The sequence below is a fragment of the Canis lupus genome, chromosome 3 (assembly GCF_048164855.1).
Source record: "Canis lupus baileyi chromosome 3, mCanLup2.hap1, whole genome shotgun sequence".
NCBI lineage: Eukaryota > Metazoa > Chordata > Mammalia > Carnivora > Canidae > Canis > Canis lupus.
Window position 1 is genome coordinate 23,247,257 of NC_132840.1, and position 26,006 is coordinate 23,273,262.

General features: G+C 48.4%; 1 protein-coding gene across 2 annotated transcripts in view; it reads right to left on the minus strand.

Annotated features, from left to right (window-relative positions):
• Positions 1 to 26,006, minus strand: part of FBXO31 (F-box protein 31) — a 44,296-nt gene that overhangs the window by 17,513 nt on the left and 777 nt on the right. The window contains exons 2-4 of one of the 2 annotated variants that reach the window (XM_072819517.1): positions 13,778 to 13,849; positions 10,833 to 10,919; positions 4,302 to 4,378 (exon numbers count right to left, since the gene is read on the minus strand). In XM_072819517.1, the coding sequence (XP_072675618.1) occupies positions 4,302 to 4,378; positions 10,833 to 10,919; positions 13,778 to 13,849 (236 nt within the window). The remainder of the gene's footprint in view (positions 1 to 4,301; positions 4,379 to 10,832; positions 10,920 to 13,777; positions 13,850 to 26,006) is intronic. The other variant, XM_072819518.1, reaches the window with a different exon arrangement.

A 26,006-nucleotide genomic window follows, 5' to 3' on the forward strand; every position in this document is an offset into this window, starting at 1 on the left:
GATGCTAGAAAAAGGCCAAATAAAAAAATAAATAAAAAAAAAAGAAAAAGGCCAAATAACTCAGGATAGGAGGCACCTAGTCAGCATCTGACCCATCAGTGAAAATGGGGGGCTAGTTCTGGCAGCAGAGACCCACACAGCACCCACACAGATGTCACGGGGGGCTGCTGCAGACCCAGTTCCCAGCAAGCTGCTATGCCTAGGAAGTTCTCCTGGCCTCAGGGAGACAGATGCAGACTGGGCCTCGGGCCGCATGCACCTCTAGACTGCGGTGTAAGGACAAGGCCCACGTGCAGGAAAACAGCCACATTCTGTAAAGATACACACAGTACAAACAGATGAAAGGGCATGGGCCTGGGATCTGCTTTAAAATGCCTGAAAACCAGAGGCAAGGGAGGAGACCAGTGCTGTGGGCTTGCCATGCTCAACAAGGAGGGATTGTCAGCGCTGCTGTCACTCCTCCAGTGAGCGCAATGCGGTGGCAGGCAGACAGTGGCGGAGATGAGGTCAGAGCAGGAGTGGTTCCCCAGGACGGCAGGCCGCACGCTCCCCAAGGCCAGAGGCCCTGCAGTCGGGGGAGCCTGGGTGCCTGCGGCTCGCTCCAGCTCACCCACTTCTGCAGCGAGCCAACCTGACGAGGCTGAGCTGGCACTGGTCTGCCATCTCCCCCTAATTATCCTCTTTCAGAAGCTGCAAAAAAAAAAAAAATTTTTTTTTTTTACTCTATTAGTCATTGCCAGTAAGAAAAACAATTATCACTCTCCCTGCCTAAAGCATGGAAAGCAAAGCAGTCTGCCCACGCTGGGAGCAGTCTGGTTTGCCCTGCAAGAAACCTTTTAAATGCAAGGCTTTCCCCAGTGACGTTAAACATAAATACAAAGCGTGTTTCTTAATGGATGTTTCCACTGAATCATAAAGAATACGAAGCACTATTTATCTCTGTCCAAAACCCCACCTGGTGAGCGAAATACAGAGTGACAGAGCACCCAGAGCCTCCAAGTGGCCCATGTGAGGCAAGTTTTCAAGAGCCCACCCTGAGGCCATCCAGAGGCCCCAACATGCCATTTGTTAGATGCGCTTGTGAATGAGGCATGGACTCAGGCTTCCAGCCTACCACAGCTATATGCAACCAGAGGGAAGCAAGATCAGAACACCAGGGCTCCCTGAAGGCATCAGACTCCATTCACGCTACAGCAGCAGCTGCAGCAACATGGGGGCTAGACACCTGGACACCCCCAGTCCCAGGGCTTCTGCTCAGAGAGCACACAGCAAGCTCGAGGAGTAAGGAAGAGCCACACTACAGAGACCCAGAAAAGTGACACATCCTATGATACAGACGCCCGTAAAGCACTAAAAATGAGCAGCTACATTTCAAAACATGACAGGCAAGCAACTGAGCAGCATATAAAAATGAGACTGCAAGACTTTCCGCCTGCCTTGGACCCAGGGTCTTAGACCGAGCAGCCCTGCTGCTAACACCAGCTGTGAAGTCTGCACACATCACAGTTTAAGTGCTGCCTGAAGACACCAGGGAGCACACACAGTGGCCCCAAAACAAGGACCATGAGCCTGAAAAGAAGGGACAGGCTTGAGATGAGCCGAAGGGTACAGAGCATCCCACCCCTTTGCCCCAGGTCCCTGACTGCTGGTGGCTGGGCAGAGGGGCAGTGGGGCGCTGGAGTCCCCAGGGCTGCCACAGAGACCAGGGGTATAGGCCAGGATCCCAAAGAAGCGGGGAACACAATGTATACAGCTCAGCCCTTGAGGCATCTTCTGGATCCTAACCCATGAGGGGTTACAGATAGAGAAGCCAACCAGCCATGAGAGTCATCAGCGGTGTCCCTTCCCTGATAGGGGAAATGCAGGCTCTGGAGAGCAGGAGGTGCCCAGGCTGTGGATGGGGACACCCTGTGGATGGGGCCACCAGGAATGAGATCAGCGCTCATTACACCTGGTCAGAGCAAGGCACTCTGTGACCCCAGGCCACAGAATAGGCACCTTCCTGGGGGCAGCATCCATGGCCAGATGTGCAGGCACCCTGGCAGCCCTACTGCCATGCCTGAAAATCCAGAGGAAAAAGGGAGACTGTAAACTGAACTGGAGGTCACAGACTCTAAAGGAACTTTGACTAATATTCAAGACAACCCAATACAAAGGAAAGCATCATCAAAAAAAGAACAAAAAAATGAAGCTAGACTTACATCCTGGCCATCGTGGAGTAACGGGGACTGCTGTGAACACGAAAGTGACCCCGGACAGCAGGCCATGCAAGGCTGGGACCCCACAGAAGAGAAGAGGCGACCCTGCCAGAGGCACCTTCTAGACCAAGGCTCAGACGGGGTCACGTGGAACTGGCAGTTCTGACCAGAGGGAACAGAGATCAGGGTCCCAGGTGGCTGGTGAGGCTGGAGCATGAGGGTCAAAGTCCCAGAAAGGAGGGAGCTGTGCGAAGACAGAGCCCCAGGACCTGCTGAGGGGCCCAAGGCTGGCTGAGCAGCATGAGGGTCAATCCAGCTCCATGAAGCCAAGGATGGGGGTCCTTAGAGAACTCCTGGGAGGGTATAGAGGGGGGACCCCCAACACTAGGAACTTAAGACACAGAGCCATAGCACATCCCTACAAGACCTGGTGGTTGAGGACCATCTGACCAGCTTGACCTCATCTGAGGAAGAGAATTATCCAGCTGATAACTCCTTAACAACGTCTACCACTGCGGGAAAGAATAGGCAGCGAGAGCAACCAGAAACTCTGCTCTCAGTAGCAGCCTGGCAGGGAGGGCCCCTCATGGGACTGCAGTCAGGCTACTGTCAGCACAGAGCGCTTGCCTCCAAAGCAGCCCCTGCTCCCGCCGGGCAGGCTGTCCCCTCTGGTCCTCTTCTGCTGGCCCTGACCCTCCTTGTTCCCGGTACTCAGCTCATCAGCCCTTCTTGCCTTCGGTGAGCCTGATATTCAGAAGGCGGAGGGCAGTGCTTCTGGGGCTCAACCCTCAGGGTCAGTCTGCCTGTGATTGGATCCAGGCTGTGTATTTTTGGCAGGAGATCCAGAGAGGTGGGGCTGTGTCAGAGTCCCACTGCTGGTTAGTTAACATGGATCACCAGGATGGGCGCTGCTGGCCCCATCTCTCCCCAGGAAAGGCCCCTTTTCCTTCCCTGTCATCTGGATCGCTAAATAACAACCTCCAAGGAAGTCCACATCCTCTCTGGAACCTATGAGCATCACCACTGTCCATGGCAAAAAGAGGGTTTTACAGATGTGAAGGAGAAGCTCTTCAGAGGCTTCTGGGTCACCCAGACAGGCCCTAAACGCCATCACCTGCACCCCCGTAACAGGGAGGCAGACAGGTCTGAGACACAGGAGGGGAGAGCAGAGGAGGATGGAGGCAGAGGCAGGAGGAGGGAGACCACAGCAGAGGGCCGCCTTGAACCCCACAGCTGCTAGAGGCAGAAGGATGCTCCCCTAGAGTCTTCAGAGGGAGAGCAGTAGCCCTGCAACCTTGATCTCAGCCCAGGAATGCCGACTGGGGACGTCAGGCTTCCAGAAGAGTGACAGAATACGTTTCTGCTGCTTTAGGCCACCTGGTATGTGCTCATTGGAATGTCGGCCCCTGGAAGCTAAGACAGTGAGTGTATGGGCTCTGTGGGGAGATGCTTCCAGATGGTAGAAACACGGTTTCCCACAAAGTGCCCACTGCTGTTTCTCCCACCCATCCGGGATGCTAACCTGACACCAGTATTATTGTGGTAGGTAAGAAAATATTTAAAACCAGGGCCTCACAGCCCCACTTTCTGACTTTGCTCTGAGGCTCCTGGTCCCGAGGCCAGGGTGCCTACTGTGTAACTCACTCTGACACAGCATGTCAGCATGCCTCCCTGGCTGCTAGATAGATCTTACTCATAAGGTAAGCACTCATAAGCATTTGTGGAACAAAACAAGGCACACAGAGCGAGTCACAGCTGGGGTGTGCCTTGGGGCTCAGTGATGGGTCACCTGCTCCGATACCCCATGCGGCCCCGAGGGCCAGAGGGCCAGCATCCGAGGCTCCCAGGGCTCCTCATTTAGAACAATAAACCAGTGCACACCCCAAAGTGTCCTGTGGGCGTGCACAAGGGCCTGAGGTGTCCAGGGAGCAGGGACCAGGATACAGGAGGAAAGACGCCCTTGTGCCAACTGGAGGCTCCTAACCACAAAGTCCAAGGATGCAATGAGAAGGCTAAGAACCAATTACAGAACAGCATGTGGCCCCTAATGATTGCCATGCCATCACATAGGCGACAGTGGGCTTGCCGCACTCCCAGACTTACCACCACATTCAACAATCCTCCGTAGGGCCCGATGTCCGGCTGCCACAATCCCAGAATGTGTCTGTATCGATGAAGCACTACAGGGAGACAGAGAAAAAAGAGAGGACTTGACACTGAAGGCAGCCAGTCTGCACTTCACAGGAACCCAGGGAGAGGATGAGACACGGAGCAGGGAACTGTGCACAAGGGACTCCTGGAGGCCGGGAACATAGCCTTGAACAGAAAAGTGGATTTCAGCAGATCTTTAAAAGTTTCTGAAGAATTCTAAGAAGGAAAATGTCCTTGAGAACCATAACAAAACAGACAACCAGGCTGCTTTGAAACCCAGCCCCTAAGTGATCAGTGCCAAAGACACTGTCTTGAAAAACAGAATGAGCACCCTTGTAAAGTAGTGAGCCCCCCATCAGTGATGGAATCAATGATTGAAACAGGTCCTTCCTAGGAATAAGGCAGACAGGGCCTAGATTCTTCTAATGCTGGGATACTGGCATCTGTATGTGACGTGTGTCTATAAAGCAACTGGACCAAAAACCACCACTATAGTGAAAGGCTTGCTCTACTGGGCACACAAACCCAACAGTCCTGTGCCAGTGACAGTACCACCTGTGACCTATGACAACACATTCAGTCAAATGTTATTCTTGGTGTATCTGTGAAGATGTTTCAGATTAAGATTAGTACTTAAGTCAGTGCAATGAGTAAAGCTGACTGCCCTCCCTAATGCGGTGGGCCTTATCCAATCAGTTGACAGCCTGGAAAGAAAAGGCTTTTCCACAAACAAGGAAAGTCTGCCTGTGTGAATTTCAACATCAGTCTTCTTTAACTTGGAACTTGAAACAGAAAGCAGCCCCTGGCTGCTTCCATGGCGTTGAGCCAGCCAGATTTCAGACTCTAATGACACCCTCAGCTCCCCTGGGTCCCCAGCTTACTGACAGCAGATCTTGGGACTTTTTAGTCTATATTAACTGTGGGATCCAATTCCTTACAATAAATTTATCTAAAGAAGCTGGCTCTGTTTGTCTGGCGAACCCTGGCAAATACATAGCAGGAGCCAGGGATGGGCCTGAGCACTGGAACTGCAGGATTATGCCATTCTGTGGGAAGGAAGCCCCAGCCAGCAGGGCCAAGTGGACACCGGAGACGGGACAGCGGCTACCAGGTCACCACTGGCTTTAGGGTACAGGGAATAGGATGCTGAGGCCAGAAGTAGGCCAGGCCTTTGAAGTATGCAGACAGCTGGCCGGCAAATACTGCCACCTGAGGTTTCAGCCTAGGCACACAGGTTTCCAGATGAGCGTGTACTGTCTCCAACCGCCTGCCGTGCATCCTGTGTGAATCTGATTCGGTTTACAAGTGGCACAGCAGGCAATCTGGTTATCTTACGGTCATACGCTGATAGGTTTTGTGATTAATAAACAAGCAAAAAAAAAAAGGGGGGGCAGATCAGAAACCATAAGCAAATAGTGAACTCCAGACAGTGACAAGTACACTCAAGGATTTAGAGGTAAAATAAGAGAGTATCTAGCACTTACTTCGAAATGTATCAAAAGGTGGAATGATAGAGACAGACGGATGGACAGCTGCATGATAATAAAGTGCTGCTGAGGGCTGTAGAATCTGGTGATGGTAAGTGGGTGTTCTATAATCCCCTCTATTTTTTTGGTAGGTTTTCAAAGATTCATGATAGAATATTGGAGAGTAAATAAATGGGCCCATTCAGCATGATGACCATCCCCTCTTGTCTCCTCCTCCCCTAGTCCCCAGCTTGACTGCTTAGCAATGGTCTGGTTCTTTCCAAATCCATCTACCATCTTGGAGACCCTGGATGTTCAAAGAACATGAAAGACTCTTGGCAATTTTGAAGGGAGAGTTCCCTGTTTTGCTTTAAAAGCTACAGCTCTTTAAGGGTATCTGGGTGGCTCAGTTGGTTAGGCATTTGCCTTTGGCTCAAGTCATCATCTCAGGTCCTGGGATCCAGCCTTAAGTTGGGCTCCCTGCTCAGTGGGGAGCCTGCTTCTCCCTCTTCCTCTGACCCTCCCCATGCTTATGCTCTAATAGGTGATAAAAACTACAGCTTTTTTTTTTTTTAAGATGTATTTATTCATGAGAGACACACAAGAGAGGCAGAGACACAGGCAGAGTGAGAAGCAGGCTCCATGCAGGGAGCCCGACATGGGACTCCAGGATCACGCCCTCTGTCGAAGGCAGGCACTGAACTGCTGAGCTGCCCAGGCATCCCCTCCCCCTTTTTTTTTAAAGATTTTATTTATTTATTCATGAGAAACACAGAAAGAGAGAGAGAGAGAGAGAGGCAGAGACACAGGCAGAGGGAGAAGCAGGCTCCATGCAGGGAGCCCGACGTGGGACTTGATCCTGGGTCTCCAGGATCACACCCTGAGCCAAAGGCAGGCGCTAAACCGCTAAGCCACCAGGGATCCCCAACCTACAGCTCTTTGAAATAAAAACACCACCTCCCAGATGTCTGCTTAGAGTGGCAGGGTCTCTGGATGTATAAGTTCTGCACGTGTTAGAAAAATCACTGTGCCCCTCATGACTCTTGCTGACACAACACTGGCTCACTCAGCCTGAGACCACCCTCCAGACCGTCCAAGAGAGAATCAGAGACCAGCACCGCCCACCAGGCTATGAGCAGGCAACCTCTGCACTAACCTCTGGGCAGGACAAGCCATTTCCTAATGCAAACGTACAGTCTGTGTTTTAGGAGATATACTTTAAAAAATACAACCATCTAGAATCAAGTCCAGCTTGAGCCCAGGGTGCCTCCAGACTTAAAGTGTCCACCTGAGTCACACACAAACACTCTGGGTGTCCACACCGGGAGAGGGGCCACATTTGGAGTCATCTGCTAATGCCTGGAGCCCTGCTGGGAAGGCCAGCCTCTTAGCAATACACGGAGTGTGCACGTGTTCATGCACTTTCCCTCATGCTCCCAGGAACCCTCAACCTGCCCCTGCACAGTCAGAGGACGAGCCTGGGATGAGATGTCCTGGTGCAAGGCACTCCCCAGACCCAAAGGGGCATCTCACCTGCAGGAAGACCCCCAGCTCACACAGAGCCTCCCTACAATGCTTCCAAACAGCCGCTGACCATGGGTCAGGAGAGAACAGGATCAGGTTACAATCTGGGCAGGGGGCCTGAGATGGGGGGGAGGTGACTGCTTCAGACCCTTTGGGTGCTTTACTGTCATATTAGGACACGGTAGAGCTTCAGTTCACATGCAGAAAGAGCCTCAACACGAGGGAATTCCATTACTCGTGAAAACCAAGAAAATGCTGCTGCTCCAGCCCCACAAAGCAGGACTCAGGTTTTTGTTTTTTTTGTTGTTGTTGTTGTTCCCAAGGTCAATGTGGCCATCTTCAGAAAAAAACATAAGAAACCGTCCCCTGTTCCGCAAAATGGGAAACAATCTAAGCTGGCTAAGGGACCTCTCCACCCAAGCACTAACGGGAAGACACCCTGTCCTCATCAGTGCCAGCGATTCTCATCTGCTAACAGGAAGGCCACTCAAGAAGGCAAGCGGGAAACTCCTGGCACGAGACAACACTAAACCCAAAAGATATGACTGTCCTGGGCGCAGCAGGGGGCTGGGAGCCGACTCTCTGCCGCACTGTCGCTGTTGCACACAGCTGCCGTGGCCTCACATGGGACAGCTGGCTCTCCACCAGCACGGCCATTGGGCGTTCCTAGACCACCACTCCTGACACAGCAGAGTAGGGGTTCCAGGTGGGGGTGCTCCCATATGTCCCTCCTGTCCAAAGCATTATCATAAAGGCAACTAATGTATCTCCTGTCACTTGCTAGTAGCTTCTGGTAAATTAAAACAAAATCGGAGGAGGAAACATGCCCAAACTCATATCGTAAGGCCAGAATGACCCTGATACAAGAGGGCCACAGAGGAAAGAGAATGACAGGCCAATATCCCTGATGAATGGGATGCAGAAATCTTCAACAAAATACAAGCAGATCACACTCAACAGTACATTAAAAGGATCACTAACCATAATCAAATGCAATTTATCTCAGGGATAAATAAATGGTTCAATGTCCCACAAATCAATGTGGTAACACCACATTAACAAAAAAACAGATAAAAATCCTGTATCTTCTCAGTAGATGAAGAGCATTGGATAAAATTCAACATCTACTCATGATTAAAAACTCTTAACAAAGTGGGTCAAAAGAGGAAACATACCTCAACATAATAAAGGCCATATATGAGAAACCCCCAGCTAACACCATACTCGACAGAGAAAAGCTAAGAGCTTTCCTCTCCTAAGGCCAGGAAAAAGGCAGGGATGCCCATTCTCATCACTTGTATTTAACATAGCACTGGAGGTTGTAGCCTCAATGACCAGGCAAGAAAAAGAAGTAACAGGCATTCAAACTGGAAATGAACAAGTACAGCTGTCACTGCCTGCAGATGACTTGATACTGTATGTAGAAAACCCCAAAGACTTCATCAAAAACCCACCAAACTAATAAAGGAACAGTGTCAAGGTGCAGGACACAGAATCTACATTCAGACCAAGAGGAGAAAGAACATTGCACAGGCTCTAAGAATTCAGCCAGGTGATGGGCAGGCTGCCGCCCTCTCTCAAAGGCACTTCCTGCTGGAGCCGCCTGCGCTCTCGAGGAGGAGCACCTTCCTGTTGCTATACTTGCCAGTGGTCTCCCCCTTCCTGAGGATGCCCCGTGTGCTCTTGGCAGACTGCACTCTGGAGGAGCCTTCCCGTCAGGCTCTACCTGTGCAGCCAGATGCCCTGTCATCCATGCCCAAATGTTCAAAGTCGCCTACCCATCTCCTCCCCAAGGGTGCACGATGTTCCATCAAACTTCTATATCTACTAGAGCCATCTGGAGCACCGTCAGAATTCTAGGGGGGATCCTTAAAACCCAGAGCCCTGTGGTTACACAGTCACAATCAATTCGCACACAAACACGTTAGCTATGTTGTGAACACAGTGCATCCCCGCAATGCTCCTAATGCCCTACATGGGACTTCCAAGAGTATCAGGCAACATGTGGCCTGATAGAATAAGCAAAAGTGATACAGCAAAAGCAGCTCATGTGGGACCACAAAGCTCCTCAAAGGTTATCCTAGGTAGGCTGACTTGCCTCTCCCCGGAGACAGTGTCTACACTCGGTCAATAGAGACCACAGAAACCAGGGTACCAGTAAACATGGGGTCTCAAGAGCTCCAGGAAAGGACAAGTGGATAAGGGAGACAGAAACAGTGTCAGGTCCCAAGGTCCTCACAAGCCAGCCGTCACAGTGGACATTTCTGGGAGGTTGGGCTGGATGAGGCACCGTTGCTCACTGACTGTTAAGTGGGAGGGTGGGTGTAGGTTAATCTATGACAAAATATGCTAGAGGCGACCTCAGAGAGGGTTCAGAAAGAACCCAATTCATGCCTCAGACTCCAGACCTGACCCATCCGACCCCCTTGACAGCCCAGCCAGCTCCTTACACCTGCTCTTATACACTGACAAGCGCCGTTGTTACTGGTCTCCATTTAAGCAGACGGGCTCTGGGCCTGATGATACGGAAAGAGGTGAGTGTTCTCAGGAGCTATGCACAGTTGTTGCACACACTCCAAAGCACGCTAACTAGGTCCAGGCATCTTCGTACTGGTGCCAGGATGGTATCCGAGCACCACAAGACCAGCAAGCACACTTCAGCTAAATGTCCACAATCTGACAGGAGTTAGAAGAGATCCTGTAAGCAACTCTATTTCCTCTGCTCCCATAGGTTTTGTTAGAAATTGTGCATCTAAGACTCAGGAGCGGGTCTGCTCCTGAGGGTGGAGGGTTCAGAAGGGTATGAGCAATAGCAGGGAACAGTGTGCTTCTAGGAACATAAAAACGTCCTTTAGTGTTAACAGACACATGTGATGTCTTCTTGACAACAGACACTCACTTTCCACCTGAGCTCAACCTAACAGAGCTAAGACTTGTATAATACAGTTCAGGGAAATTTCCAGACTCAAGAAATGCCAATCAAGAGGGGAATCAGATTATTTGCCAATCAGCAAATAATCAATTGCTTCTACTCACTCCTGCCCAGTGTTGAGTATCTTGTATAACATTTTTTAATTCACATATGCTATTATAATGTGATGAACTAATGAAATCTAGAAGCAAACCACTTACATTTAATTTTGGAGCAGAAGTGCTTTAAAGTTTCTACCCTGTCCTCTCCCCTCAGCCTCAATGAACGATAAGTATTAAAATGTCATCAACAGAGTGGTCTTGTTGGTACTATCCAAAAACCCCAAAGCTTCTGTGCAATCCCAGCCCATGTGTGTAGCCGACCCAGGGCCACAGCTCAGGTGTGGCCTCAGCTGTGGCTGAGCCACAGAGAACAACAAAGGTAAGAAAACAGCAAAAGCCAAGGAGGGCAGCTTGCTCTTCACACCCAAGCAGTCCTTGTGCCCGGAGTTAGAGGTCCCTCTCCATGCAGCTTCTCGGCCGTGCTCACCCGCAAAAGCCAAAGCCAGCAGGAGGTACGTACGGCAGGTGTAAACATCTCTGTACTCCATGTGCTCGTAATCGGGAAGAATTTTCATGAAACGTCCCGACTTCACGCGAGGGTTTATACCTGAACAGACACAGCAGGGAAAGGGTAAAGATGGCTCTGCTTCCAGGATGGTATGATCAGTTTCCATGACTTAACACCCTCCCTCACTGACAATGGACATTTCCCATTACATATGCAGCCCCCAAAACCTCAGGATGCAAGTATTTGCCAGGGATGGCCTGTCTTCGTTAACCAATGGAGCCACACCAGAAACTCATAATGGCGGGAAAGCTCAGGACCCTCCCTCTCGATGGCCACAGATCAAGGGAACAGATGGAGGTGGGAGACCCAAGGTTATGGCTGGGGGATATTTGGGGGACCATTTAGGGAACCCCTGTGCCTGACTGATCTCTCCCTTGTCTGGTCCACACCTGACGTTCTCCTTGATCATGTGCTGTCTGTGTGTGTTTTGTTTCTGATTAAGGGTGATGTTTGCCTGCCTCCTAACTCAGGCCTACTCACTTGAACCTATCTCTGCCAGGTACCAACCTTGATTTCTTTCCATCACCCATTCCAGAAGCTAAGCAATCTTCTCCTCGATAAGGCCTTCAGAGCAAATTCACGCGCGCACACACACACACACACACAGTTCCTGCATTGTGAACACAAAAACTGAAGCTGCCAATGACTGGGGTGGATTCAGCACTTCCAGACACTGAATAAGGTAATCATTACCTGAGTTTTGCAACCATTTCTAAGGGGTCAAGATATCTCCAAATGTTCTTGTGTATACCAGACGCATGTGTGAGCGTGTTCACCTCACCCTGGCCTCATCCCCTCTCCCTCACCCCACTCCAGCTCACCCCCAGCCACTGCCCACCTGCCTGCCCACCTGTGTTCTTCGGGACAGCATAACTGAGTTGAGTGAGCTTCATGGGGGCCTTAGTTCCCACATCTGCCCCCACACCCGGGAGGTATTGGCACCTGCCTTCTTCCAGATGCTGTCTTGAATGCTTACTCAACTCCTACATAGAGAACTGTGCCTTCAAACTATTTTCAGATGATATTGTCAAATGACCTAACAAATTCAAGCAGACCAATGATAAAAACTTGAATACTAGATACTTCTAGAAACCAGCTGACTGTCCAAAAAAGCCAGGATATCTGTTTCATGTCACACACAGAGACTGCTGTGGACAGAATGGGGTCCTGCCCCAGCACTAATGCTGATAGCCAGAGTTAGTCCCTCCAGTTCCACACTCTGGCTGGATTAAGATACTGAGCTCTGGGCAACCATAGAAGAACCAAGGGTGGAGCCAGGGCCATGTGGCACCCATAGAATGGAGGACAGGAGACAGGGGGCAGAACTAGCTTTCTGCTTCTGGAATCTGGGCTTTGCAAGGTTCAAAGCAGTATTGTTCCGGCTGCGGAGATGAGAAGACAGGAAGGGATAAGGCTTTCGGGATATATGACTGCTAGGGCCCCCTAAGACCCACGTCCCATGACACGTGTCTTTCTAGGCTGGTAGAAAGTGAAGCAGAAGCAAAAGAAGAAAGCCAAGTCTGAGTACCCACAGAGAAGGAGGAGCTGGCAGGTCGTCAGCAGTGGGGGCCAAGGCCAGGGATCAGGAGGGTGTGGGGGGTCAGAGGGCACAGCTGAGCTGTGCATGTCATGAGCACCCTGGCACCCCAGAGGAAGGTCCATGAAGAACCTCCAGCTTGCTGATGGAAAAGCTCCCCAATGTGAGCACAAATCCTAACTCAGAACACCAACCACCTCACAAACCCAAACTGCCACGGATCACAGTGTGGACAGAAGGAACTAACAGGATGACGACGACATCCGCCACATCCAAGGAGGAAGCACTGCCAGTGCCTCCCACCGAGCCAGCTCTACATGGAAGCTCCATGCTCCCCTGCAGCCATGTGAACGAGGGACATCTCAGAGGAGAACCTGAGTGACAGACCCGCTAAGAACGGGGACATGGAAAGGCAGCAGCCCATGCCCCCGACCCTGGAGGAACTTCCAGGGCTTCCACTGGCTGTCAGCAACCTGCGTCCTTCTGAGTCCTGAACCAGACATGTTCCGTGTAGACTGAGGTCTCAGCTCCCAGGTCTGAGCACCCTCAAAGGAGCACTACCGGCTCTGCTTTCAATGGAGAACATTTCCAAAGAATGTGAATCTACCAAGAATCTAGCAAGATGGATTTAAGATGAAACCTTAAGGCCCTTTTAAGAGCAATAAACAGTCTACTTTAGGCCAAAGAGAACTGGGTCACCGTCTTACTCCGCTCTTTGATCCCCAGCCCTGGGGAGCTAATATTGCCCAAGGCAGCCACTGAGGGATGAACCCACAAGCTTCTCCCTGCGGCTCAGTGCTGGGCCGCAGCTCCTGAGTGGTGTCAGGCTAACAGCGATCTTCACAGCCTCACTACAGGAAGTGGGGTCTGAAGACTCGACCCCACTTGGCAATAGGAGACTGCAGGGCAGACAGAGCCCCAGAAGGGGGACCTGGGGTGGGGCTGCAGGGAGGCAGGGTCTGAGGAAGCCAGCCCCGCTGGCCAAGGAAGCCTTCGGGAACGGCCAGACTTCTCAATGAAGCTGCTGTCCACGTGCCCAGAATCCAGACAAAGGGATGCCTCTGAAGCACCCCAGGGTTGTTTTCCATACAGCCACGTTTCTCAGATCTAATGGTCTTCAGCACCTAACAGAAGACACCATTACCTGTGAAAAAGAAAGACGAGACACCCCCAGAGACAAAGAAAAGGCCCCCCACCCTTAGTGCTGCAGCTACCAGCACTGTCCATAGTGCATCAGCTACAACACCGGGGATCTGAGGAGGGAACGAGGGCTGGGGGTCCCATTCTTTGAACTCCTATCATGGGTGCTCGTTCTGCCTTTGGAACAAAGGGGACCACGGATGGCAACAGGGTCACTTACGCTTGGCATAGACATCTCGACAAGACACGCCGGTGATGTCCAGCTTCCGCAGGTTCTCACAAACGCCATACTCTGCAACAAGAAACATTGTTGGAGATCAGAGTCAAAAAGTCACAAGACCACAGAAACAGACAGACCAAGAGAAGGGAGGGAAGGAGGAGGGGAAGGAAGGTGCAAGCTGAAGTCTTGGCCCTGTCTTCCCAGGCAGAGTCTTTCCCTTGCTGGGGAGATTTTGTGGGACTTCCACATACCGTCAGCACCCGCACTCACCAGTAAAGCCATTATTCTATGTTTAGACCACATGTGACAAAACAACTATCTGCACTGTCTATTCTGATAAGCTCTAGAAACCTAATCGCACAAAACTACAGTCAGACAATCCCCAGCTTATGAAGATGGCACAGCACAAACTCAGCAGTCCAGAAACATGTTTCCGTGGAAATGAGATCATTCTCGGTGTCAGAGTCCCATGAAGTCCCCCTGAACCTGCACTGGGGCTCACCATGCTACTCGTTCCATTAAACAAAAATACAGGCCCGTGATGGGAGACCAAGTGAAAGCCTGGAAGGAGGAGCTGCACACTCACGTCCCTCTGGCACCAGGGCCCCTAGACCCCAGCCAGCAACAGAAATCCTTGATACCCTCTCTGCCTCCCCATCCTCGCCTGGCTGACCGCACCATCCTGCTTCTTCCTCCCCATCCCTACCCCAACCCACTTTTCTAAGTGACCCACCGCAGCTTTCCAGTGGAAAGCTCAGGTCCTAAGGGTTGGGTCCAGCAGGCTTTGCAAGGAAAGCATGTACTGAACTAACAACCACAAATCCAAGACTGCCAGCAGGCCAAGAGCTACAGTGATGTCACATGCCTGGTACCAACCTTTGCATGGGCCAGGCACCACTGCATTTGACCCTACTGGCAAGCCTGAGAGAGCTGCTACTGTCTTGTCTGTTTCGGTGAGGAGAAATCACAAAGAGAGGCCCGTAGCTTGCACAAAGGACCAGAGTTTGTGGTGCAGGACCCCCAGCTGAAGCCTAGATGGGGTGCCTTATTATGGTAGCACAGCCCTAGCATGGAGTGTGCTCAGCGCCCCCCTGCCCAGGCCCTCACACAATCCCCACCAGGACTCTCCCTGTGCTCCTCCGGGGTGCAGGTGTTCAGCTGGGGCTTCACAGGACAGCCACCTCTGTGATCAGCACTACACCTCCATTATAGGAAGGGGCGCCAAGGCTGGGCAAGGCTGGCATCTCGGCAGTCCACCTGAAACGTGTACTGATGAGGTATGGCCAATAGTGTCCGAGGGTGGTCCCTTCATCACGTCTCTCCTGATGGTGCCTAAATCCTCCCACGGTCTAGTCTGGTTTTTTTTTCAACAGAATGGATGGTATTAGCCCAAATGCTTCTGTGAACTGACAGGTTTCCCACAGTACACCAAGTAAAGCTCCAGAAGCACACAGAGGGGAGAAGGTATTTGGGGCGAGGCACCTGCTCAGCAATGTCTCTCCCGACAGGGCCTGCCTGGAGGACACCTGCTTTTCTCTTCCTCCTCTGCTGATGAACAGACATGAAGTTAAAGACTCCTAAGCCATAAAACATGGCCTTGCTCACTACTGGGCAGAAAAATAAAAAGTATATGTTTTATCCTGCTGCCAAAAAGAATATGGACTCCATTGTGGAGGATAAGGCAAGTGGTAGGAACCTGTGAGGACAGATGGATAAAATATGCTGTCTGTGAATCTAGGGAAAGGACACAGCAACACCTGCCTGCAACACAAGTCTCAGCATCTGAGAGACCACCACTTATCAAAACCCCTACAGGACACCCCACGGACCAACTGAATGGGCCCCCTCCCCCCAAGTCAGAACACACTGAAGCAACTGGTCTACCCTGCTCTCACTAAGGGCTCTGTTCATATTCTCTATCTTCACCATCTCCTGCTGGCTCTGCGATGTCCATGACGGCCACGTGGCTTCTCCTGAAAGTCCCTGGTCAGCGGTCACGAATTTGTCTGGCTCTCTTTATTTTTTTTTAAAGATTTTATTTATTTATTCATGACAGACACAGAAAGAGGCAGAGACACAAGCAGAGGGAGAAGCAGGCTCCATGCAGGGAGCCTGACGCGGGACTTGATCCCGGGTCTCCAGGATCACACCTCAGGCTAAAGGCAGCGCTAAACTGCTGGGCCACTGGGGCTTCCCTGCCTGGCTCTCTTTAAAGACACTTTGGCTTTCTCTTGTGCAAACAATGCACTTCAAAATTGTTACTGCATAACAAGCTAGAGGCTTCAGTTTGTTTCCAGGTGGTTTTGAAAGGACAGCTCCCCTTCTCGATTCCAGCATGCTACTGCTGCAGGCGCTGACAGACAAGGAAGAAAGAGTCTCTTACTATCTCGTTGACAAAGTGCTGTGACAGTGGGGAAGAGGTCTTCTCCTCTGAACTGCACTTTTTTAATATGTGTGACTCTCAGTGCCAGTGGTCAAGTATGGGGCGCCTGAAAATGCATCCAGGCGTGCTCCTGAGGCTGATGCACCTGGAAGACCATAGCCAGGCCTTTGTGAGGCATTGGTATTGCTCCTTAGGCATTTCTCTGGGCCCAGGCTGCTGACCTGCCCTCTGATTTTTGTTATCAGAGTCCAATGCACACTCCAACCTGACAGTAACAATGCTTCTAAGTGGCTATGAGGATTTTAGCCAGGATGGCCAGCTCATCATAAATTTCTGTCCACTGCGTCAAGAAATGGTATTGCTCATATGGCATAGGATGTGAAGTTGCACAGGCAGATAAAGCATCCACAAAAACACCATGAACAATCAGGAGAAAAGCAAAATTAGGATGTAGTGCTAATAAATGGAGCAATTTTTAGTAGGTTTTCCTTAATGTTCCCAAAAGGTCACAATAAAGGCACCAAAGAAGAATAATGTCATTTTTACCCAACTGTTCCTACAAGAACTATCTGGTATTTTCCACCTGACGGGAAAATCTTTTTTTTTTTTTTTTTTTTTTTAAATAGTAGCTAAGAACAGTGCCACATCCTCTAATTGTTCTATAAACGTTCCCGTAAGTCATCAAGGGAAACTGCTCTTAAAATAACTTTAAGGTGGGACACCTGGGTGGCTCAGTGGTTGAGCGTCTGCCTTTGCTAGGGGTGTGGTCCCAGAGACCTGGGATCGAGTCCCACATCGGGCTCCCTGCATGGAGCCTGCTTCTCCCTCTGCCTGTGTCTCTGCCTCTCTCTCTCTCTCTCTCTCTTTCTCTCTGTGTGTCTCTCATGAATGAATAAACAAAATCTTTAAAAATAAATAAATATGTAACTTTAAGGCCGTACTCACCAGTACCATGTATCTTTCCTTCTAGAAAAACCACCAAGTGTGAACTCTACCGTTTGGCACAAATCCTGTCTCTGATGACTAAAAGCTAGCATACCACACTGTGCTGCCTACAGATGCTTCCCAAGTACTGGATTTGGTGTTACAGGCTGTCAATTCAAAAAGTTTCCTTGGGGGTGCCTGGGTGGCTCAATGGGTTGGGTGTCTGCTTTCGGCTCAGGTTGTGATCCCAGGGTCCTGGTATCAGGTCTCACATAGGGCTCCCTGTGGGTACCCTGCTTCTCCCTCGGCCTCAGTTTCTCTTTAATAAATGAGTAAAATTTAAAAAACAAAAACAAAACAAAAAAACGGTTCCTTGATGGGGCCCCTGGAAGCTCATTTGGTGGAGCATGTGACTCCTCATCTTAGGACTGTGTGTTCAAGCCCCATGACAGGTGCAGAGATTACCTAAATAAAAATTTCAAAAAAAAATCCCCGCTAATCTATTATAAAAAAGAGCTTAAACAATTCTTTTTTGAAAGTGTTTACTCTAAAATGAAAAAAAAAAAAAAAAAGGCTGAGAAAGGAGAAAAATGAGTAAGCTGGACTTGAGGAAATTTCTAAAATGAAACGGTCCTGCTGTGGAGAACAGTATGGGAACACAGAATTACCGTAGGACCCAGCTCTCATTCTGCTATGGCAGGGCTCCCAAGGAGTTGGAAGGGGGGACTCAGGTATTTCTGCACCCGTGCTCTCGGCAACAGCCTCCACAATATCCAAAAGGTGGAAGCAATCCCAAGTGTCTGCTGGCAGGTGAACCCATAAACACAACATGGTCCATCCACCTGATGGAATGTTATTCAGCCTTAAAAAGGAGGTACCTGCTGCAGTATGGATGAACCTTCGGGACATCGTGCTCAGTGAAATAACTGGGACCCCACAAACAAATACACTGTGTCCTGACAATTCCATGAGGTCCCTGGAAGCTGGGGTGTAACCAGGACAGAGCTGTGCGTGGGCAGGATGAACAAGTCCTAGAGGTGGACTGGGGGCAGGTGGGAAGGGAGAATGGTTGCACAAGTGAATGTACTCAATATCACAGGACTGTACAGTTAAAGATACTCCATAGGGTTAATTTTTATTGTATGTATATCCTCATAAGAAAAAAATTAAATTACCACTTCAAATATTCCAATCAAAAAATTTCCAAAAGGCTATTTGAAAAATGTTTTGCCAAGAGGGAAGAACAGGGTAGTACTTTGGCTCGAGTCAAGTCAACATGTAAGCCTCTTATGATCTAACTGCCTGGGGCTGCCAAGTGCTCCTCACTGTTTCTTGTCCAAGGAGCCCGGGGATGTGTGAGGGGTTCTAGTGAAAACTGTCCTCACAGCACATTTCTGATCATGCATAACTCTGATTAGTTTCTATGGGGGGAGTCGGTTAGAAGTTTCCTCTCTCTCCCTCCCTGCTTCAGAACCCCACAGACACACCTCAGCTTGAGGCCCCTTCCCTGGAAGAGAAGGTGAAGACCCATGACTGACATATGCACACATGTCGGAGCAGAATGTGGCAAAGAAAGTGAGCACTAGTCTCCTGCACACTGCATCGGTACCGAGAGGCTGCCAGAGGGGACCTGGTCCCATTCTCCAGGTAAATGCGAAACTAGACAGGCACAGCACTAAGACGCTACCTGCAGCAAGTTGGTGAGCATACAAGATAAAATTTTTTTTTTAAGATTTGTTTATTCATGCTAGACATAGAGAGAGAGAGAGGCAGAGACACAGGAGGAGGGGTAAGCAGGCCCATGCTGGGAGCCTGACGTGGGACTCGATCCCGGGACTCCAGGATGGCGCCCTGGGCCAAAGGCAGACGCGAAACCGCTGAGCCACCCAGGGATCCCCAGCATACAAGATAAATCTGGTTCTCTCTCAACCCTGAAGAGGTAGATGGCAGAGATGGGAGTCCACAGGCCTCACAAAAGCATGGAAGAGTCTTAGGTAGAAAAGCAACATGGACAGAGACTCCACAGCAGACCTTTTTTTTTTTTTTTTTTTTAATGATTTGGGACGCCTGGGTGGCTCAGCAGTTGAGCCCGATGTGGGACTTGATCCCAGGACCCCGGGATCACGACCTAAGCCAAAGGCAGACGCTCAACCACTGAGCCACCCAGGTAACCCACACTTTTACTTTTGAGGCTTAAAAAAAGTCAAAGGAAGGGGCAGGAGCTGGTGGGAGAGAGGACCTCCCCCTCCTTTAAAAAAAAAAATAATAATGTACCAGATCTGGAAAAACACTCTGCAGCAAGCTTATTTTAGGATGGGAAGACTGTAAAACCCAAAAATTGGACATAACCTACAGGTGTCTCCTATTAAACACCTGGACTATTTGGGAGGCTAAACAATTCTCCAGGATGGCTGAAACTGCCTACAGGATTAATGTGACTCGTTCTCAACCAGTTCAGTTCACACAAAGATAAACAGTCTCTGTGCCAGTGAATGCTGTGAGTAGCTGCACTCTTCCAGCGTGAAGACTCTGACCCCAGTCCAGCTCCCATGACATGCACCTGCTGGCCAAGGGACACCCACTCCAGCTAAGGCCCATCTGTCACCCTGAGACACCCACCCTTCCTGAGTGTGTGCACACCCACTGTCCCACCACCCATGTGTGAGACCAGGAAAGAAGCCTGGAGCCTGACTCTGCCATCATCCGCCCCTAGAACGTTGTCTAGGGTTTCTGACCCTTCCTGCTCCTTGGCTAATACTCCACACACAACACAGGCCTGGCCCTGCTCCGGTTTACCAGCCTCTCCGTCGCCACCAGGTGGACAGTGATGGGATCGCTGGCAAAGGATGCTGACTCATGGGTTCCAAACCCTGCCCATCTCAGGAAAGGGCCTTCATTTTCCAAGAGGACACTTGTTCCTCTGCAAAGTCCCAAAGACACCTTTGTGTTTACATGCCCTTTAGAGCCAGAAAGACAAACCCAGAGCCTCAAATGCATTATGTAATCATTTTATAAACACAGGAAAACAGTAACAATGGCAGTGCCTGGTCCTCTAACAACCAATCCATTCTTTTTGGCAAGTACCAGTGTCTGTCTAATTAAATATGGTTGGGGGAAATCTTTACTGGATGTTCTCTGGGTACCAGGCTTACTTTCTAGCTTACTTTTTTAAGTTTGAAAAAAAGGAGATCTGAAAAATGCTCCCCTATGAGGCACCACTGTCTACCCTTTCCTCCTCGGTAAGGGAAAGGAAGAGGTTTCTCTATAAAGCAGCAAACGAGATTCATTTTGGAAAAAAAAAATATAGAAAACTGCAGTCCTTTCAAGTGGCAAAGTAGAAGAAAAAGATAAAGGTTTTCCCTCAAGTTCTGAGATCCTGCTCCACATTCAGGAAGGGGGCTGGCTTCCCCTTCTTGTGGTTAAGACACATGCATTACTACCATGTACAGTTTAACCACCTGCCAACCTGCCCACCCCACCATCAAAACCAGTGGGCTTAGCAAGGATCCACTTTACAGGAATCATAAAAATCCCCAAAGCGAACCTTAAAACGAACAACTTGCCCAGTTCACCTCTTCCCAAGTCGACCCTCCAATTTCAGTTGTATTAACAAAAGCTTCATTTCTCACATTTCCCATCAGCATATCATATAGGACAGAAACTGTATTTCCCTCTGCTTGCAAAAACAGAATTAATACTGGTTTTTAATCCTCCATTTCTGTCATAAAGATCACACATTATTGGAAAAGGATTATTCCTAATTATGAAGGAATTTAAACACATTTTAGACTTAGATCAAAATATTATGCAAATATCATTCTATGCATCAAAAAACTTACCACAAGGAAAGAAATGGGGAAATTATATATTATAAATTTAAAACCTGACACTGACAGATACTGACCCGAATATATGAATTCCTTGTCTGAGTACTTCTAAATATTAGGGACACCTGGGTGACTCAGTGGTTGAGCATCTGCCTTTGGCTCAGGTCATGATCCCAGAGTCCTGGGATAGAGCCCCCCCACCCCCAATCGGGCTTCCTGTAGGGCACCTGCTTCTCCCTCAGCCTGTCTCTGCCTTTTTCTCTGTGTCTCTCGTGAATAAAATATTTAAAAATTTTTAAATATTCCTAACTCAGTGTGGAAGGGGAAAATACACGTATGAGCGTTTCCTTTGTTTCTAAATTTGCCTTTTGTTATTATTTGAATATTTTTATTTAAAACCGTGGTCTGAACATAGATTTCAAAAATCACTGAGTAAATGGTGAAGTGTTAATGAAGAAAAGCCTCGTCAGGGTCAAAGGCAAAATAACTCACTTGGCTTCTACCCTCAGAAGTCTGAGAAATGATGACTTATTTATAGCCCCACATGCAAGTAACTGCAGGCGGCCCGCAGCCAAAGGAGTGATGCATCAAAAAAAGTGTTTACCCTCACCCTGGCCTGCGCTCGCCCCAGAGGCTGGGCATGGTTCAGTTGGTTTCCTGTGAGACGATAAATATCACCTAGTTGTTCTGTGCTCACCCCAAAATCAGAAGCACAGACTTAGCTTCTCACTAGCAACCTTTCACCTGTCCAGAGATATACCACTAGAAAATATTTAATCCAAAAGATCCAGCACACAGTGGGCTACAAAGGCCAAAGTTCTATAAAAATAACTGATTTATTGCTAGGACACTGGAAATTGTGAGCTTCTGACAACATATTATAAATAGAGCTACCCCGTTTTAAGTTTCTAGTGCTACCCCACACACACCTTCGCCCCATGCAAATTCATCCAATCATTTTAGGAAGGGCTCTTAAACATGCATACATTGGCTGCACCGTGAAAAGCCAATCATGGTCCCAAATTCTTTGAAGCGATAAAACACAGGTGTGATATTCTCTTTCCCACTCCCATTTTTTGTAGCTTGTTTATTGCTCTGGAAAATCCAATTATCAAAAGACAGAGAGCAAATATGTAAACATGCAATTCACTAGTTTTATTCATCCTCCCAAGACACGAAAAACTGGAGCCACCATTATACCCATCAGGACTGGATGGGACACAGAGGTTCCAGTTCCAAGACACTTAAGAGGCTAGGACAACTCACCTCCTCAACCAGCCTGAGATTTGGCCTCCTGCTCACCAAGGCTGGGGGGCTTTGGTCCTTACCTAAATGTACTTGGGGCATTGGCCTTCTCAACACTCACCTTAACCCAATCTAGTTTAGGAAAGATGAAACTTGGAAGCTAAAAGAAGCTCAGACTCACCCCATATATGACTGTTCTTATACGTAGAATGAGACAACCCTAAGGGACATCTATAAATACCATATGGGGTCGCCAGCCAACCGATTTTTGACATAGATGAGCTAGAAATCGAAGCTACCAGAATGAACTACTGAAACTGAAGACCTAGCGACCATCTTCATAACCTTTGGATGAAAATCATTCCTTAGGGGCCGTGGCTCAGTGGTTGAGATCCTGCCTTCAGCTCAATTCATGATCCCAGAGTCCTGGGATCAACTCCCACATTGGGCTCCCTGCAAGGAGCCTGCTTCTCCCTCTGCCTGCGTCTCTGCCTTTCTCTCTCTCTCTCTGTCTCTCATGAATAAATAAATAAAATCTTTTAATAAAATAAAAAAAAATAAAATCAGAAAGAAAGAGGAAAGAAGAAAGAAAGAAGAAAGAAAGAAAGAAAGAAAGAAAGAAAGAAAGAAAGAAAGAAAGAAAGAAAGAAAGAAAAAGAAAGCCAGCCTGCCCTGGTGGCTCAGTGGTTTAGCACCACCTTCAGCCCAGGGGTGATCTTGGAGACCTGGGATCGAGTCCCACATCGGGCTTCCTGCATGGAGCCTGCCTCTCCCTCTCTCTGTGTCTCTCATGAATAAAAAAATATAAATTGAAAGAAAAGAAGAAAGAAGAAAGAAAGAAAGAAAGAAAGAAAGAAAGAAAGAAAGAAAGAAAAGAAAGAAAGAAAATCATTCCTTAAATCCAAAATATGTAAATTTGACCAACATTGTAACTTTCAAAAAAGTCATTACAAATGAGGTTAAATTGTAAATCACTATAGGCTACTAAGGAAATGTCTTGCAACATATTAAATCTATCTGGACTAAATAAATAAAGCCCAAAAATCAGTAGAAAAAAATATAGGGTAGAAAGTGGGCAAAAGATTAAGGATAAACAAGTAAGAAAAATCCAAATTGCCAATAATGATATTTTTAACTTATTTTTTTTAAAGACTTTATTTATTTGACAGAGCACGCAAGCGGGGGGAGCTGCAGGCAGAGGGAGAGGGTGAGGCTCCCACTAAGCAGAGAGCCCGATCCCAGGACCTGGAGATCATGACCTGAGCCTAAGGCAGATGCTCAACGGACTGAGCCACCCAGGCACCCCTAATAATGATATTTTTTTAAATGTGCATCCTCACTAGTTATCAGGCACATGCAAATTAAAATATATAAATATGGATCGTTTGGAGTAGAGAGAATTGAGCAGATACTGGATTAAAGGAGGTAACCTAGAGTAGCTGGACCAGAAATGACAGCTGCTTTGTGATAACATGATGCATATTAAACATTTGCATGTCACCTTTTCTGACTTTTCTGTTCATGCTCCAGTATCAGGAGAGAAAGCAGCTAAAATCACTACCGGAATAACCAGGCAGTAAAAACTGCAGAGCTCACAGCCCACCACCCTGCAAGCACTACTTCTGCATGTATTCTATCTGCATTCAAACAGACATAGAGATTGTTCACTATACACTGTATTTAACAGAAAAAAAAATAAAAATAAAGGTAGGAACAAAGTGTGGTCTCTTCAAATTATGAACCACCACATAGCATTTAAAAAGACTGAACAAGGGCAGCCCTGGTGGCTCAGCGGTTTAGCGCCGCCTTCAGCCCAGGGTATGATCCTGGAGACCCAGGATCGAGTCCCGCGTCGGGCTCCTACATGGAGCCTACTTCTTCCTCTGTCTGTGTCTCTGCCTCTCTCTCTCTCTCTCTATCATGAATAAATAAATAAAATATTTAAAAACATAAAAAAATTGAAAAATTTTTTAGAAACTAAAAAGGTAAAGGGATCAAAAGCAAATAGAATATTGGGGATGACTAGGAATATGTATTTTTTACTACTTTTGTCTTTTTTTTTTTAATTTCTCACAATTGAAATGTTCCTAGTATGTCTGCCTTGGTGGACAAGATCCATCACTTCTAATGTCACATTGTCTCTTGACTCGGGAAAGCTGAACTGAGAAGTGCCCCAGCAGGAAAGGACCGCAGTCTTGTTGTCTGTCCCCCAATTTCCTTCTACATCTTCATCAGGACTTTTTGTCCTGGCAGCGCCGGCATCCCCGCGACGGGCCCACACCGCAACTCTAAGAAATCACCCTGACCTCTAACCCCAGGGAGTTTTATTCCATGCCATACCTTCAGATTTTTTGGATTACACAAATGTCTTCATTATTCTGTTCCTATAGTTGAGCTAGACGAGTTAGAATTTCCCCAGAGACAAACCCACCAGAAACCATTACACAGGCTGGTTAACCAATGGAGAAACTTCTCAAAGCACAATGGAACACCTGCAACGAATCTGGGTCTTACAGGTGTACAAAAGGCAAAACAAAGCAAATGAAAAGGTAGAGTTCACAGAGAAAGTGGAACTTTCTTTGCCTCTATTTTATTTTTTTTTTTTAAGATTTTATTTATTTATTCATAAGAGACACACAGAGAGAGGCAGAGACACCGGCAGAGAGAGAAGCAGGTTCCATGCAGGGAACCTGACATGGGACTCGATCCCGGGTCTCCAGGGTCACATCCTGGGCTGAAGGCGGCAGCCGAGCCACCCAGGCTGCCCTCTTTGCCTCTGTTTTAAAATAGCAAAAGAAATGCACTTGCTACATATATGACAAAAGGTGAATACTGCTAATACTCAGTTCTTACAAATTTGTAAGATAAAATTTTATGTAAGATAAAATTTTATGTCTCTCGTAGAGACATACAAATAAAGAATCACAAGAAATTAAATAAAATGGCCAAGAAGCCTCACGATAGGACATGACAATTCAGGGGATGAGCACATAACCTGCATGATCTTATTTAACCCCCAAGGTGAACCTACAGGAGTAGCACTTCCCAGAAATAGTTGGGAAGGTAAAGCAGCAATTCCAGGATTTCAAAGCACTAAACGGAGCCTGGCCTGTCGACTGACACTCTGGACTCTTGAACACTGAGCTTCACTGCAGAGATAGGATGACTGATCCTCTTGCTGAGGAGGACCTGGGGGAAGAGGCCTTCTCATGTACCCCCTCTGGGAATGCAAATTCCAACAGCTGGGTAATGGGTATCTCTGAGCTATCGAGCTATCTATCGGTGTGCATACTCTACTAACAACAACCCTGCTCTGGCAGGAAGCGCACCCTAGGAGGATAACCTCAGGAGTCCTAGAAGGCACAAATAAACATCACAAATTTCTACAAGACTGCACAAAGGCAGCCTTGACAGCACTGTTTAAGACAAGAAAAAGCTGCAAACTCTAAAGTCAATCAGTAAGGGACTAAGTGGTCAGGTGGCCTACAAATGCAGCAGAACCCCCACGAAGCTGGCTTATACTACACTGGGTGGAGGGCGGTCTATATGGTATGATCCCGTCCAAGTAAACCTGTGTCCGGGAGTCTACGTGTGCATATCGAGACGTTTCCCAAAATCTTGAGAGTGGGTTATCTTTGACTGCAAGGGTCTCTGATGATTTTTGTACTTTCCTGCCGCTGCTGTTCTGCATTGTTTGGATCTGTTTCCCATCTGTCCTTTTTGCCAAAATAGGAGACCTCACGGAACACCTGGGATCTGTCAACGTTCACACGGAGAGAGCCCTGAACTCTGGATTAAGTAAACCTTTCCTCCTGGGAACTGTTACAGAACTATCCGGCACCGTCACTCC